General features: G+C 34.4%; 1 protein-coding gene across 5 annotated transcripts in view; it reads right to left on the minus strand.

The window, feature by feature from the left end:
- Window positions 1-13,757, minus strand: part of LOC106072850 (uncharacterized) — a 28,866-nt gene extending 15,109 nt beyond the window's left edge. The window contains exons 1-12 of one of the 5 annotated variants that reach the window (XM_013233298.2): window positions 13,470-13,757; window positions 11,615-11,819; window positions 9,850-10,786; window positions 9,244-9,484; window positions 8,772-8,821; window positions 8,011-8,170; window positions 7,151-7,305; window positions 6,233-6,323; window positions 5,400-5,618; window positions 4,206-4,325; window positions 3,237-3,305; window positions 2,313-2,448 (exon numbers count right to left, since the gene is read on the minus strand). In XM_013233298.2, coding sequence (XP_013088752.2) covers window positions 2,313-2,448; window positions 3,237-3,305; window positions 4,206-4,325; window positions 5,400-5,618; window positions 6,233-6,323; window positions 7,151-7,305; window positions 8,011-8,170; window positions 8,772-8,821; window positions 9,244-9,484; window positions 9,850-10,786; window positions 11,615-11,819; window positions 13,470-13,659 — 2,573 coding nt within the window. In that variant the 5' untranslated portion in view covers window positions 13,660-13,757. The other 4 variants (XM_013233296.2, XM_056007614.1, XM_056007613.1 and 1 more) reach the window with 4 other exon arrangements.

Genomic DNA, 13,757 nt, shown 5'->3' on the forward strand with positions numbered 1-13,757 from the left:
TACTTGAGTCAGCTACAGTCGGTGCATAGGTTATATTATTCTAGCACCAATTCTTGTTAGGTGCAAAATTTTTGAAATGCATTTTCTTTGTTGCAATGCTTTTTAGCTAATGGAGTTTTTTGGTTATTATGCTGATATAACATTTCTTTGAGGTGCATCTGTGTACCCCTGATTAGGATGAGTATCTAAGACATTACTGCATTTCGCAGTTGTTTCGCTGCCACAGCATATTGGACTAGACTTTTTAATTTGTATTTTTGCATCTCTACAGGGAGTTAGTGATGGTTTTGTAGGTTGTGTCTACACTAGAGTCAGCAGTGGGCCAGTGTTGTGGGTTTGTTGTGTGAGTTGAGTTTCTAACATTTGATCTTCTTAAACTAGTTATGGGGGTTCAAAATATTTCAGTTGTAACTTTAATGACACTAAAACAGAAGTAGTCACAATTCTCCATTTAATTAACTTTATTCTGATACTCTGAAAGTTGGTCAATGAACGCTGAGGTTGAAAGAAGAATTCAAGCCTCTGAGAGTAAATGCTAAAGAAAAATTGCTGGGTATCAGACACCAGGAAAAGAAGACAAATAAGTTTGTCATTTACAAGGCAACACTTCTGGCTGGCAAAAGGGTGGAACTCTTCAATACAGTGAAGACACGAAAGCTGAGCTGGTTCAGTCATATTGTTAGACATGATTCATTTTCAAAAGTCTTCTTTCATGGCATATATGCGGGAGCACGAAGAAAGGCTCATCCAAAAAAGAAAAGCTGGCCAGTTAATATAAAAGTATGGACCAACCTCGCTCTTGATATCCTGCTAAGAGCATCTGTTGACCAAGAAAATTGGGGGGGGGGGGGGGGGGGAGGATGGTTACACAAACTGTCACAGCACCCCTATGGGGATAGTCATAGAACAGATGAGAAATGAGAGACTCTGATACCAGAATGTTGATGAAGCATTTTTTTAAATCCTCCTTTAAGCTTACATCCCTTTGCTTGCATTCAAGTACTAGAGATTTGAATGAACTTAAAACAAAAGTAGAATCTAATTATCAGGTAATAAGCATTGACAAAAGATATTGTGATTAACTAAAACAAAATATGTTCTTACAATTAAAAAAAATAAAAATAATGCAATAAATTTTTGTGAACACTATTCAACTATTTTGTCATGACGTTAAACTTCTCTTTTCATTTTGAAGCTCAAAACTGCCTCCTTCTTTTTCTTTCCTCCTTCACTCTAACTCCTTTTTTAACTTAGGAGTTATGGACACATGGAGCTTATCAGCCTAGTAAAGTAATTCATCTAGGAGAATAGCTGTTGTTGGGTTCATTCAGTCGTAGAATGACTATGGTATGTCTTGTAGAACACTTTTTCATGTGACTGTATAGCTTGACTGATTATGAAGAGACATATTCTTATCCACATATTATGCAGGTAAAGGTGGCATTCAGTTTGGTGGTAGAGGAACCAGCTGTTTCTTTTTAGCAAGTTTTTCTTCCAGAGCCGAGGCCAAAGCTTTTTTGCTGTCCATAGCTTTCTTAGTCACCATCTCTCTCCACATAACGCAATCTAGGGCTATGTTTTTCCAGTAGTCAACATGAGTGTTTCCTGCTTTAAGTTCCCATTTGATATCAGAGGTGGAGACAACCAGTTTTTCTTGTGTCCATCCCGAGTTGACCGTAAAGGATAATTTTGGGGGATTCATTCATCCTCCATCTGGCTGAAATGACAAAGCTAGTGGTACTCTGATCTAAACCTGCCACTACCTTGTGATATGAAGGCTTATAAAGACAACCTTGAGGAAAAAATCAGCCAGTGGGATTATTTACTATATTTCCTCTAACAGTTTCTGCAACTGAGTTGGTAACAAATGTCATGTGTAGATCTTTGGATCACATCATCAAGGTTCAGAGTGGCATCAGGATGCATGAGTTATCCATTATTACTTTACCTAAGACTAAAAAATGCACCCTGAAGAGGAAACTCTGGTGCAGATATACAAGGGAGGCAACACTTTCAGGTTATAAATCAAACTTGATTGGTATCCCGCTTGCCGTGGGAAGAAAAGTTTTCACACGATACTGATCAGCTAACACTCTCTTCAATCTGAGCAGCTCCCACACATTTAGGTGATAATATGCCACCGCCTACCTGATCTAATGGATGCTTAGAGCTTACAGGAAATTGACAGAGTAAAAACCTACACCAAACAATAAAAAACGCAACATTCCATATCACCCAACCAGCAAATAATGTTGTTATCTTAAGTACAGTGGGACTTTATGAAATATTTTTGCAATCATTTGTTGCCTTACCTTGAGCAAAACCAAATACAGAAGGCTATGATAATCAAAATGACACACAAAATCAGCAAAATGATGAATAAAATAGTAGAGGGAGATAACTCTGAATTTTCTTCATCCTCATCACTGCTTGTAGCGACAGCTGCACCTGAAAATATTTTAAATTGCATTCTGCATGTGTAAACATACTATTCTTCAAGGATAATCAAGATTTTTTTGAACTAACAAGGAGGTGCATTATACAACAAAGTAAATGATTCTAAACAATGCCTTGCTCAATTAATCAGGGATAATTCAATCTTTGCTTTTTCACTAACAGTTATGATATATATATATAAATATATATATATATATATATATATATATATATATATATATATATATGATTTCAAATCTCTTGACAAAGTTTCAAAAATCTATAACTTATCTTTTGAATTTCAGGATAGATTTTTAAATCATTTTTTGTCTGTCAGCTAAATGGGGGAAAAAAAAGAAGCGATTCAAAGTTTTTTTTTCTCAGGAGAGACTACATCATAATGGTCAATGGAAATTTAGTCTGATCAGTTGTATTTATATTGAACTCAAGCTGGGTGTACAGATGCAATAGTGATTGCAACATTATGGTTCAGGTTTATTATGGATATTTACATTATTAAATGAAAAATTAGTATTTATCTTATTTACAAGTTAAAGACATTCTTTAGTGAAGGAAATATTTGTATGAGCTGAAGTAACTATCACAGAGGCATAGCTAGGGTGGGGGAGAATCTGAAAATCCCACCTGGACCTTCCCCCCCTCCCCCCAAATTAGTGGGGTTTTTTACATTAAATATTATGCAAAATGCAGGGGCCCCAAAGAAGTCAAGCCCCCAGGCCCCTAAATGATGGCTAATTCCTAGCTAAGCCACTGACTATCAAGCATGTAAACAACATTACCTGAGGCAGCTACCACAACTGGAGCCCCTTCAGCAGATTCTGCCAAAACAACTTTGTTTGAGTTTTCATCTGTAAGACCACAACAATCATGAGATACAAAAGTTCTTGTTTGAATATGAAGGAAAAAACAACACAAAAATGACTCAATGATCTCTTGTCCTGTTTGCTGTAATGTTTGTTCATGTGAAAGTGAACTACAAGGACTTAGATGAGTCACACTGGAGAAACATTCCAAGATATGGTAACTCATACTAATCATTGTACGATTTGTGTGTGAGTTAACAGTTTATAAAGCAACAAATATGGCAGTATCAAGTCTGTGGCTGTGGATAGATGTTATTAGCTTGAATGCTTGGAAGTAACTGTCAATTTATTTTATAATTCTATCTTAACCCTATTCTAAATATGTCACATTTTGTTTTAAAAGGATCTTGACATTCCTTCAGAAAGGAAGACTAGCCCAAACTTCCAGCAGTCCTAAACACATATTGCAGGAACTGAAAACCATCTATTAGGTAGATGAAAACAAAATATATACATAGTGTAATTTCAAAAAAAAAAAAAAAAAAAAAAAAAAAAAAAAAAAAAAAAAAATGTTTTTTTCCCGCAGATTTTTTTTTATTTTACAAATGTTAACATAAGAGGACATAAAAATTTGTTTATATTAATTAGAATTTTTATTAGAAATGCTTCTGAGATAAAAATAATTTTCTGACTTATTGATGACACACTTTATGAAATACTTTTAAATGACCTATACAATGGTGATCTCAAAAATAACTTGACACACACTAACTAACAGGTAGTTAGTTTGTACAACCATTGTATTGTAAGGTACATTACATTATCTTCTATCCAGGAAATGGGTCAGCAGGGAATGACATTGAAAGGATGCAAAATAAAAAGACAATAATTAGAAAAATAATCAGGGGTTCCATGATAATCTCTAAGCTCTTATAAAGCACTCACCAACTTTGGGTTTGACTACAACTCTGGGTCCTTCGCCATTCTCTTGTTCTACAATGTAAGCACCATCATGGGCATCGTCATAGTTTGCAAGTGCAGCACCACCAGCTCCTACTCCTACAGCTGCTGTAGGCAGGGTAAACAGAAAGAATGTATGTTTGTGCCTGGGAACTATAATCACATATATTTTCCTTTCCTCTGGATAAGATTTTTAATGCTCTGTCTCTAGTATTGTGCTGTTAAGCTATAAGAGACAAGTATGCAAGCAAAAAGAAGTTTTGCTTATTTAAAAAACAAAAAACAACTCTGTTATTTCATTATCAATGTAATTTTTTTTTTGGGGGGGGGGGGGGAGATTGTCCCCAAACTACAGTGAATATTGGTAACAAAATAGGCCAGCTTTTTTTTTTTACCTATAAGTAACCACATGGAAAAATAGAATCCTATTTATTTTTTGAACAATATATATTTTCTTAATTATGCTGCAATATTTAGATAGAATATTAATTTTTGGTTGAGCTTTTCACTTTTCAGACTTTGATTTCTCTAAGAAACAATTCAACAACAATACCACAACTTATTTTTCTTTGATTTCTCTAATAAACAATTCAACAACAGTACCACAACTTATTTTTCTTTCTTTGTGAAGAGTAAAAAAAAACAAATTATGGCTTTTATATGGAGCTACTTTCATGCTTATAGCATGCTCAGAGCGCTTTGGTCCAATCTCAGTTGTAGACCAGTGGGGTGGAGGGGGTATCTAGGAGAAGGTTTTTCCGTGCTGCCTTCAGTCGCTCAGTAAATACAACTCTGCCCAAGTCGGGTGTCGAACCTCGAGCCACCTTCATAGGTAGCCAAGCCAAGCCAAGTTCAAGCACACTTAGCCTCTCGACCACGTTTCCCACGCTTTTTGGAGTACAAAAAGTAAAATGATTAGTGATCAGCCTGTGTTTGATAGGTAAATAAGTACAATGATTCAAGTTTGTTTGTTTTACTTGTTTACTATTATTGATTATTACATCCAAGCCCAAACCTCCAGTAGGATGGTAGGGCATGGTGGCAAGCGACAGTCTAGAGCGAATACCACACAATCAGAAGCCATCCTAATGATTAGCTTATCAGTTTGTGATTGATTAGTTGATAAATAAAATGATACGTCAACCAATCTTTGCTTGCATAAAGGCCTGAGATACCTACCAACATAAGCTGGGTCTAGACATGGGCCCATACATGTCCTGGACTGAGCATCACTTCCAGCTCCACAGTGGTTGACCATCACTTTGATCAGCACTGTCTTGGATTCATCTACACATGCTCTGACTCTGATCTGACGCCCTTCTCCACAGTTCTTAGAGCAAGCTGCCCACTGACCCCAAACTCCCCATACAAAAGGCTGCAGAGCAATAGCTTCACCACCTAGTGAAATAAAATAGAACAAAATGATTAATTGAACAGCATAGGTTTTATTCATTAAAGTCTTTGGCTATCTATTCAATAAACAAAAAGTAATGGACACCATGGGAATCTCTGCAAACTTACAGGATCTGAGTAAAAAAAAACAAGTTACATTAACTCCTTAGCAATAAAAAAAAATACAAAAAAAATTAGGTTAAAAAAACACATTTCTATTCAACTCTTATTTGACTTAGATCCTCCTGTGCTGTTTGGAGCATTGGGTGGCAAGCTGTCTTCATAGGGATCTATCAATGACCACGTCTGCAGCCTTTCCCTAGATGGTGCCCACTGCTTTGAGGTTTTCTGTGAAAGTGCGGCACCAAGTTATACAAGAACATGCCTGTTTGCACTTTCCTTGTATCAGCCTCCATGTCATTGCAACTCTTGAGATAGAAGATTCATTGTATTGGAGGACATGTCCAGAAAACCTCATGTGGTTCTCAATCAAAACCTCATTCAAAGGTCAAGTCCCAGTTGAGCAAAGGATTTCTTTGTGTATGACCTGCAAATGAGGACTCAGATGAACAGATGTTGACATCAATCCTAAGGTAAGCAAGACACTAAGATCTACTTACTTCTAGGTACAACTATCAAAGGAGCTTTAGGAATTCCTTGAGAACTGACAACACTTCTTTTGTCAGAGGGTTGTAGGTCTACTACCTGTTCCTGGGGAATTCACAAGAAGTCATATTTTGTATACAAAGAAATATGATCCATTTCATTTAATACTCTTGCATGGAAAACTTTGACCACAGGTAATCAATTTTTTAAACATTTTTTGGTATACAATGTAAATAAGATCTTTTAAGTTAAAAAAAAGAAAATAACTGTAATAAATCTATTTGGAAGAAATCAGTTACACAATGTTTGAAATATTATAGACATTGTGTATGTTGTTCAATGGCAGCGATATCTAAAATAAATAAATTATTGCGCTTGTATAGCACAATTATCATGCTACAACACTCAGTGCAATATGGTCCAATCTCTAGTGGACGGGTAGCAGGAGGCTCAGTGCAATATGGTCTAATCTCTAGTGGACGGGTAGCAGGAGGCTCAGTGCAATATGGTCCAATCTCTAGTGGACGGGTAGCAGGAGGCTTAGTGCAATATGGTCCAATCTCTAGTGGACGGGTAGCAGGAGGCTCAGTGCAATATGGTCCAATCTCTAGTGGACGGGTAGCAGGAGGCTCAGTGCAATATGGTCCAATCTCTAGTGGACGGGTAGCAGGAGGCTCAGTGCAATATGGTCTAATCTCTAGTGGACGGGTAGCAGGAGGCTCAGTGCAATATGGTCTAATCTCTAGTGGACGGGTAGCAGGAGGCTCAGTGCAATATGGTCTAATCTCTAGTGGATGTGTAGCGGGAGGCACACAGCAAATACAACTCAGCTTGAGTCAGGAATTGAATTCCAGACCCCTTGTTAGTAGCCAAGCAGTTTAAACCACTCAGCCACACATCCCATATCTGTCCTAAGTGCAACGAAGACTAACCTCACAGAGAGGTAAAGTACATTTCTCTAGACTGGAGGATTGTCCTTTACATGAAATTTCTTTGTCCCCAGTCATGCACACACGGCTCCTGGCACGAACTCCTTTGCCGCAGGTCATTGAGCAGGGTCCCCATGCACCCCAATCTTGCCACTGAGCTGTCCATAAGAAACACAGAATAAGTATAACATTTCACTTTTCAGAAAAGGTTACAAAGAATGAAGTTATACAATTTTGGAGTCTTACTATTCAAATGAATAATGTCAACATGAAAAAAAAAATTAATAATATGTACTATATAATAAAAACAAAACTGTGGGTCAGTCCTATTATAGCAAAAAAAAAAAAGATTGGCTACAGCTATCTAACTTATTACCTATCTAGCAGTTCTGGCAGTACTCAGAACAACAAAAAAGCATCCTCATTATATAGATATTACAACACTAAAGTTACACATATTTATAATGGAATTAGGGAAATATACATAATCCAAAAGATAAGATAACATATATCTAAGCCCTAAATATATTGTTATTTCTATTAAAACATTGGCTTAGAATATTTAACATATTAAGTAGCTTAAAAAAAAAGAGGAAATGGTTCTAGATATGGGCAAGAAATCTAACAAGTAATAATTTATAGCATTTTCTTTAGGTTCAGGATACATTTTTGTATTCCTCAATTCAAATGTATGTAGTCATATGCTTATATAGTTGTCCTGTAAAATCATTTTCAATGATGCAAAGTTGACACATTCTAGTAATTAAAGTTTTAGCCATCTTCCCTGAATGGTATTTATAACTATTCTATTGGTAATAAACAGATTCTTTCAAAATTCTTTTCATAAACCCAAGGTGACTGACCTTCACACTTTAAACCAGTATTACAAGGCCTCATATCAAAGCTAATGCCATCACATGGCACATCTGGCAAAGTATCACATTCTCGCCGTCTGACACTGAAACCACCTTCGCCACAGTCTGCAGAACATTTGCTCCACGGTGTCCAGTCTCCCCACATTGGCTAGAGGTGACGGAATGAATTAAATCAGTAGGCTAAGTTGTTAGTTCCTAATTAATTTCAATTATAGATGTGAATTTGGATGGTGTGGATTTTTTAAAGTGAAAGATTGTGAACAATGATGTGACCATGAGTATTAAAGGGAGAAGTAACTCTGGTACCTAGTCAGGTCATAATTATATGATATTTAACAACCTTGCATGAAAGATATATAATGGGAGTATTAATCATATTCATGTTGGATTTCTGTATTCTTATTGTGAGAAGAGTGTATTATTTTATTGAAATAAAAATAAATGTGTCTGTGAATCAAATCTTTTAGAGCAGAGGGCCGGACTGAAAGAAACTCCTATGTTGTAATCTTGTCATACACTTTAAACTAGACTACAAAATAAAATATATTCCACCATTATCCAGTCACAGATTCTTATAATCTAGTTCGAAGTTTATGCCCTTGGCCTTTTCCCAACACAATATTACTTTATATAACAACTTTCAAAACTTTCATAACACTGGAGACTAGTCCTGGTGATCAACTTAGCATTGACCAAACTCTCCAACACTAAGAATGTTAATTCCTACCAAACAATGAAACAATACATACGTCAATGACTACAAGTCCATGAAGTTTTCGTTTTGTACCTTTCTCAGCAACTGGATATAGATAAATAATATAAAATATATATATTTTAGATTTTCAGAATGTCTAAGGACAAAACAAGGTTGTAGAATTCACAAACTTAAATACATTTATTTTGTTTGTTTCAGATGTTCCTTCAGAATTGAAGATTATTGCACACTAGATCAAAACCTCCTGCAGACGACAGAGGATGGCAGCAGACAGACTTATCGATGGTTCAAACCCTGCCCGCTCCTATCCTCCCCCCTTCCCACCATGGACTAGGATGTAAATTATCTTCAACGCTGAAGGAACATCCAAAACATGTCAAACATTTTACAAACAAATAAACAAGGGAAGTAATTATCTTCTTTGAAGGAACCCTGTAATTTATAAGACAAGAAAATAAATGATAAAATACTTTAAATATCTTTGAATATTGTTGTGCATTTGTCACCTTCTGTGGAAGCTTTAAAAATTCTATAGTCATCTTTTAGTTTGTGCAATTTCTCTGAGAGCACTTTGACTGCATCTTCAGCATCTGCCTTTTTACGAGCCAGTGCTTCAGCTAATTTATCATTGGTGTTAGCCATGAGGTCACTCTCCGCTTGGGATTGCTTCACTTCAGCAATGGCCAGTTGTTTTTCCATTTTCTTTATGTCACTTCTCAATCTTTTCAGGTGAAAACTTTCATGAGCCTTAAATGAAAAGGTTTACAGAAATTAGACGAGAATATTTATCCAGATAGATTGTTAACATTTGAGCAAAATTGACTGAACATTGGAAACACTTCCAGAAGTTAAGTAAATAGAAGGTACTGAAAAACATTACTATGGAATAACATTTTTGAGATACAATAAAATTACAGTAGAACTACTGTTTTGTGACTTCACTATGATAAAAATTGACTTCTCAAGGCCAGTATATTTCTTCAAAATATTAAACTAAAACACAAATTGAAAACTAAATGAGAAATAACAGGACATCAATTTCTCAGTGGTATAAAATGTCTTTTAAATAGCATCACCTGTACTATCAACACCATATATTAAAACATGTTTACCTCTTTGGAAGCAATCGTTTCACTCACATCGTTGAGACTTAATTCCTTTTCTCTTTCAGATTTGAGGTCATTAACCATGGTGTCAAGGTTTTTGAGGTTGCCTAATGAGCTCCCATAAGACGACACTATGGGCTTGTCAATATCCAAGTTGGATGCAAAGTCTGAGGCAATCATCTCTGTAATTTTATCTTTGTCCCTAGAATTTTCTCCCTGTGTTAGTATAGCAAGGTCATCAGCTTCATTAACCCAACCCCGTTTACGTCTAGAGACTGCTTTTGATGATCCAGTTTTCTTCAACATTCCATCACTTTCAAGTAATTTCTTTTTTCTTCGGAGCCTATCATTTACTGAAAGTGAAGAGTTACTTTTCTGCTTGGATGAAATTTTCCATGCATTATACCATTCTATAAAATACCTTTGAACAAAATCAAAGTTTTGATGTGTGCTAAGTAAAGACTCAGTAGAATTAAACTGTGCTCCTAATTTTCTTTCTTGATTATAAAAAGTCTGTTTTCTCAAGTCTGTCCAAATTAAAAATATTAAACTGTTGTGCTTCCTTTTTTTCTGTCTTCTGTTTCTAGAATGAGAATGCAAGAAGTTAGGATTGCTCTTATTCTTTCGTTCATCTGTATTGGTCAAGGACTTTATTGCTCTGAAGAAAATTTTGTATAATTTTGTTTCAGCTAAAACATTTTTTACATTTTTAAGTTCTTTGAATGTGATGTTTTTGTCTATTGTATTGGTGCCATCAATACGCTGAGAAATCAATTTTTTTTTCTTTGGAATTGTCTTGTCATAAATAAAATTTGAATTCATAGTGACAAATAGTTTATATACAAGTGTATCATTTTTGAAGTGTAAGCCAATTTCTAGCCAACTCTTTCTGTGAAATGAATTTGTAACAGCCATTTTTGGTACTTTGCATGATGTTTTAAACCTGTAAATACAAATGTATCATGCTATTAGTATTAACAAAAGATTCTTTAGAATTAAATTTTTTTTTTTAAGTATGTCTTAACCTATTATAAGAGTTGTTTTTTTTAATGCATTAAAAAACTAAAAACAATTTTTTTTTAAACGATTTAGATAATTGTTAGATTCAAGCCATGGGCAACCATGCAAATTATGTTTTAAAAAAATAATATGTGCACCCTTGTACAAGATTTCAGTTTATATCTTATACATTTTCAATTACAGACTTTCCTTCGAAAGAGAAGATAATTACCACCTATCTATATCCGTGTTTTAAAGAGGGTCTAAGTTCACTTTAATTGCATAGTAAGTAGCAAGTAAAAAAAAAACGATTGATGTGAAATACTTGTTTAAGATTAAACAAAACAATTTTAAATCCAATGGTTGTCATTTTACCACCAAAGGAGACATGGTAGCTAGTGATACCTGGCTTCCAAACTGGGTTCAAATCCTGGTGAAGACTGTAATTTAATTTTGGGATCTTTAGGGTGCCTTCAAGTAGACCCAGCTCGAATGGGTACCTGACATAGGTTGGGGAAAAGTAAAGGTGGTTTGTCATTGTGCTGACCACTTGGCACCCTTGTTAATAGTGAGCCACAGAAACAAATTACCTTTACATTATCTGACCCATACAGGTCTGAAAGGGAACTTTAATCATTTACTTTACAACGAACAAAATTAATTTAAAGCATACTTGACAAAAAGAAAAAAAGATGGAAAAAATGAATTTAAACTATCATTGAAGAAAGCCAAAGAACAAAGGAAGATTAATAATTGGTTAATTGCAACTAACCTGCACCGTTGTATTTCACTTTCATTTTTATTTTCTGAGCCCCAAAGCCAAAAGATAAAAGGGGCATTGTTTTCTTTGACCTTTACATAGCAGTTCTTTACAACAAGAGTTACATTGACATATTTGCTGGCTATAAATTCCAAATACCCATTTGAACAATGAGGATGAATAATACTGAATGATAAGCAGCCATCACTGAGGTTGCCTAGGAAATGAGACATATAGTAAGTCAATGTTAAACATTTCTTTATTGTTATAAAATTAAAGGTTTAAACTTGAAGTTTGTCAAAAGTCAAGAAGTTACTCTGTATATTAATTTGTAGACTTAACATTCTAATTTTTTAAGAATGCATCTGATCTCAATATTTTAAAATAAGTATATAGCATAAAACAGTATTTAAATTCATGTGCTGAAAAGAGTTACTAAAATGCTACTTCAATGTATCTCAATCTTGAATGTTTTGAAAGTGGTAATTAATGTCTAGCATAGGGTTACCATACACCTGAACACCCAAAGGTAGACAAAAGGATAGCAAAAAAAAAAAAAACAAGTCTTACACAACATATTTTATTAAATATGTCAGTAAATAAGTTTGAAAAAATATAAGCATCAAATTTACACAGGCAAAGCTACTTTTCCCAGTAGTTTATAATTGCATAACACTATGCAACTTTTTTTTAATGCTTCTCATTTATTAATGGAGTCTATTTCTTTTGTCTTCTGTTGAAAGATCAGTCAAATCTCTCTAGTAATGTTAAAATGTAAAAGAAACAAATTATCCCAGAACTTGAAGATCTCGGACTAAATGGTTTCTTTAGAACATCTTTGATATAACATCTGTTCACAGAGGAAGCTGTCAAAAAATTGTGTCATCTTTCTGCTACTTCAATCTATGATTGAGTTTGTGTATTTGAACCAGAAACTATCTATAATCTGTGGCTTTTTTCCCATCTTATCAGACTATGGTTTCTATGGCTACCTATAATATTGTCCAGCAAAAGAAGGACATGTCCTCCTTTTTTGGGTTGTGTCCTCCATCCAGCATGCTTTTTTTTGTTTACTAAAATATGACAATGATGTTAACCTGGCCTGCTTTATCAATCATGCCAATTCTTTCATAGTTTCTGGTTCAAATACACAAACTCAATCATAGTAGCAGAAAGATGACACAATTTTTTTTTTATATTTTAAAATATTATCTCTGATTAATCTTCAGATTCGAAGACAAGCCTTATTATGATTATCTCTACATGTCTAGATCTATATTAGAATAAAAAAATGTCTATGACTAAATTAATATTTTTCTAAATTTGAAAGAATCATAGTCTAGTTCAATTTGATTCCTTGATCTGATAGATGTTTAAAATGTTGTTTTTTTTTATGATATTAAGTTTAATATAGATTAGATCTAGATCTATTCTATATCTAATTAATCTAGATCTAGATTTAACAAAAATTGAACTCAGAACTGAAATCAAATAGTAACAAATATACTAACATTTTAAATCTATTAACCTATCATTTATGAATACTGAAACTATTCTATTGAAACACCACTAACACCTGGCTGACCTGATTTGATTTAGGCTACTTATATTTAACTTAATTAAGACTTTAGTCTTACACTCTTGGTTAGCCTGCGTTGAGTCACAGAGTGAGAAATTAGAGTGTAATCTAGACTACATCTAAATTATACTATTCTATATTTTTTAGCAAATATTAGGTATGACACATTTTTTATTGTAATTAAGGCATTTTGACTGGATCTAGATCTAGATCTATATTATCGTGAGCTAGATCTAGATCTAGTCCTGATCCAGATCAAATAGATTGTATGACATGGGACGGACTTACAAATGAAATGTGGATGTACAACTTGCCAAATTGGCACATCAATTCTGTCATTGTCTTTACTGTTCAGTTGTGTTGTCGGCCTCTTTCCATCTAAATCTGAATGTACTATTTTTTCGTTTAAGCTGGATAATTCTATTACGTTCATTGCAATAAAATAAAGAAACAATTCAAAACTCTGAGAATTCAACATTTTTTACTACATCTAGAATATAGACTAATTCGAGACAAAAATTACAAGCTACAAAAACCTAAAAATGTTTCTGGGCATCCATTGTTGTAAACAGGAAA

The sequence above is a fragment of the Biomphalaria glabrata genome, chromosome 13 (genome assembly GCF_947242115.1).
Source record: "Biomphalaria glabrata chromosome 13, xgBioGlab47.1, whole genome shotgun sequence".
Classification (NCBI taxonomy): domain Eukaryota; kingdom Metazoa; phylum Mollusca; class Gastropoda; family Planorbidae; genus Biomphalaria; species Biomphalaria glabrata.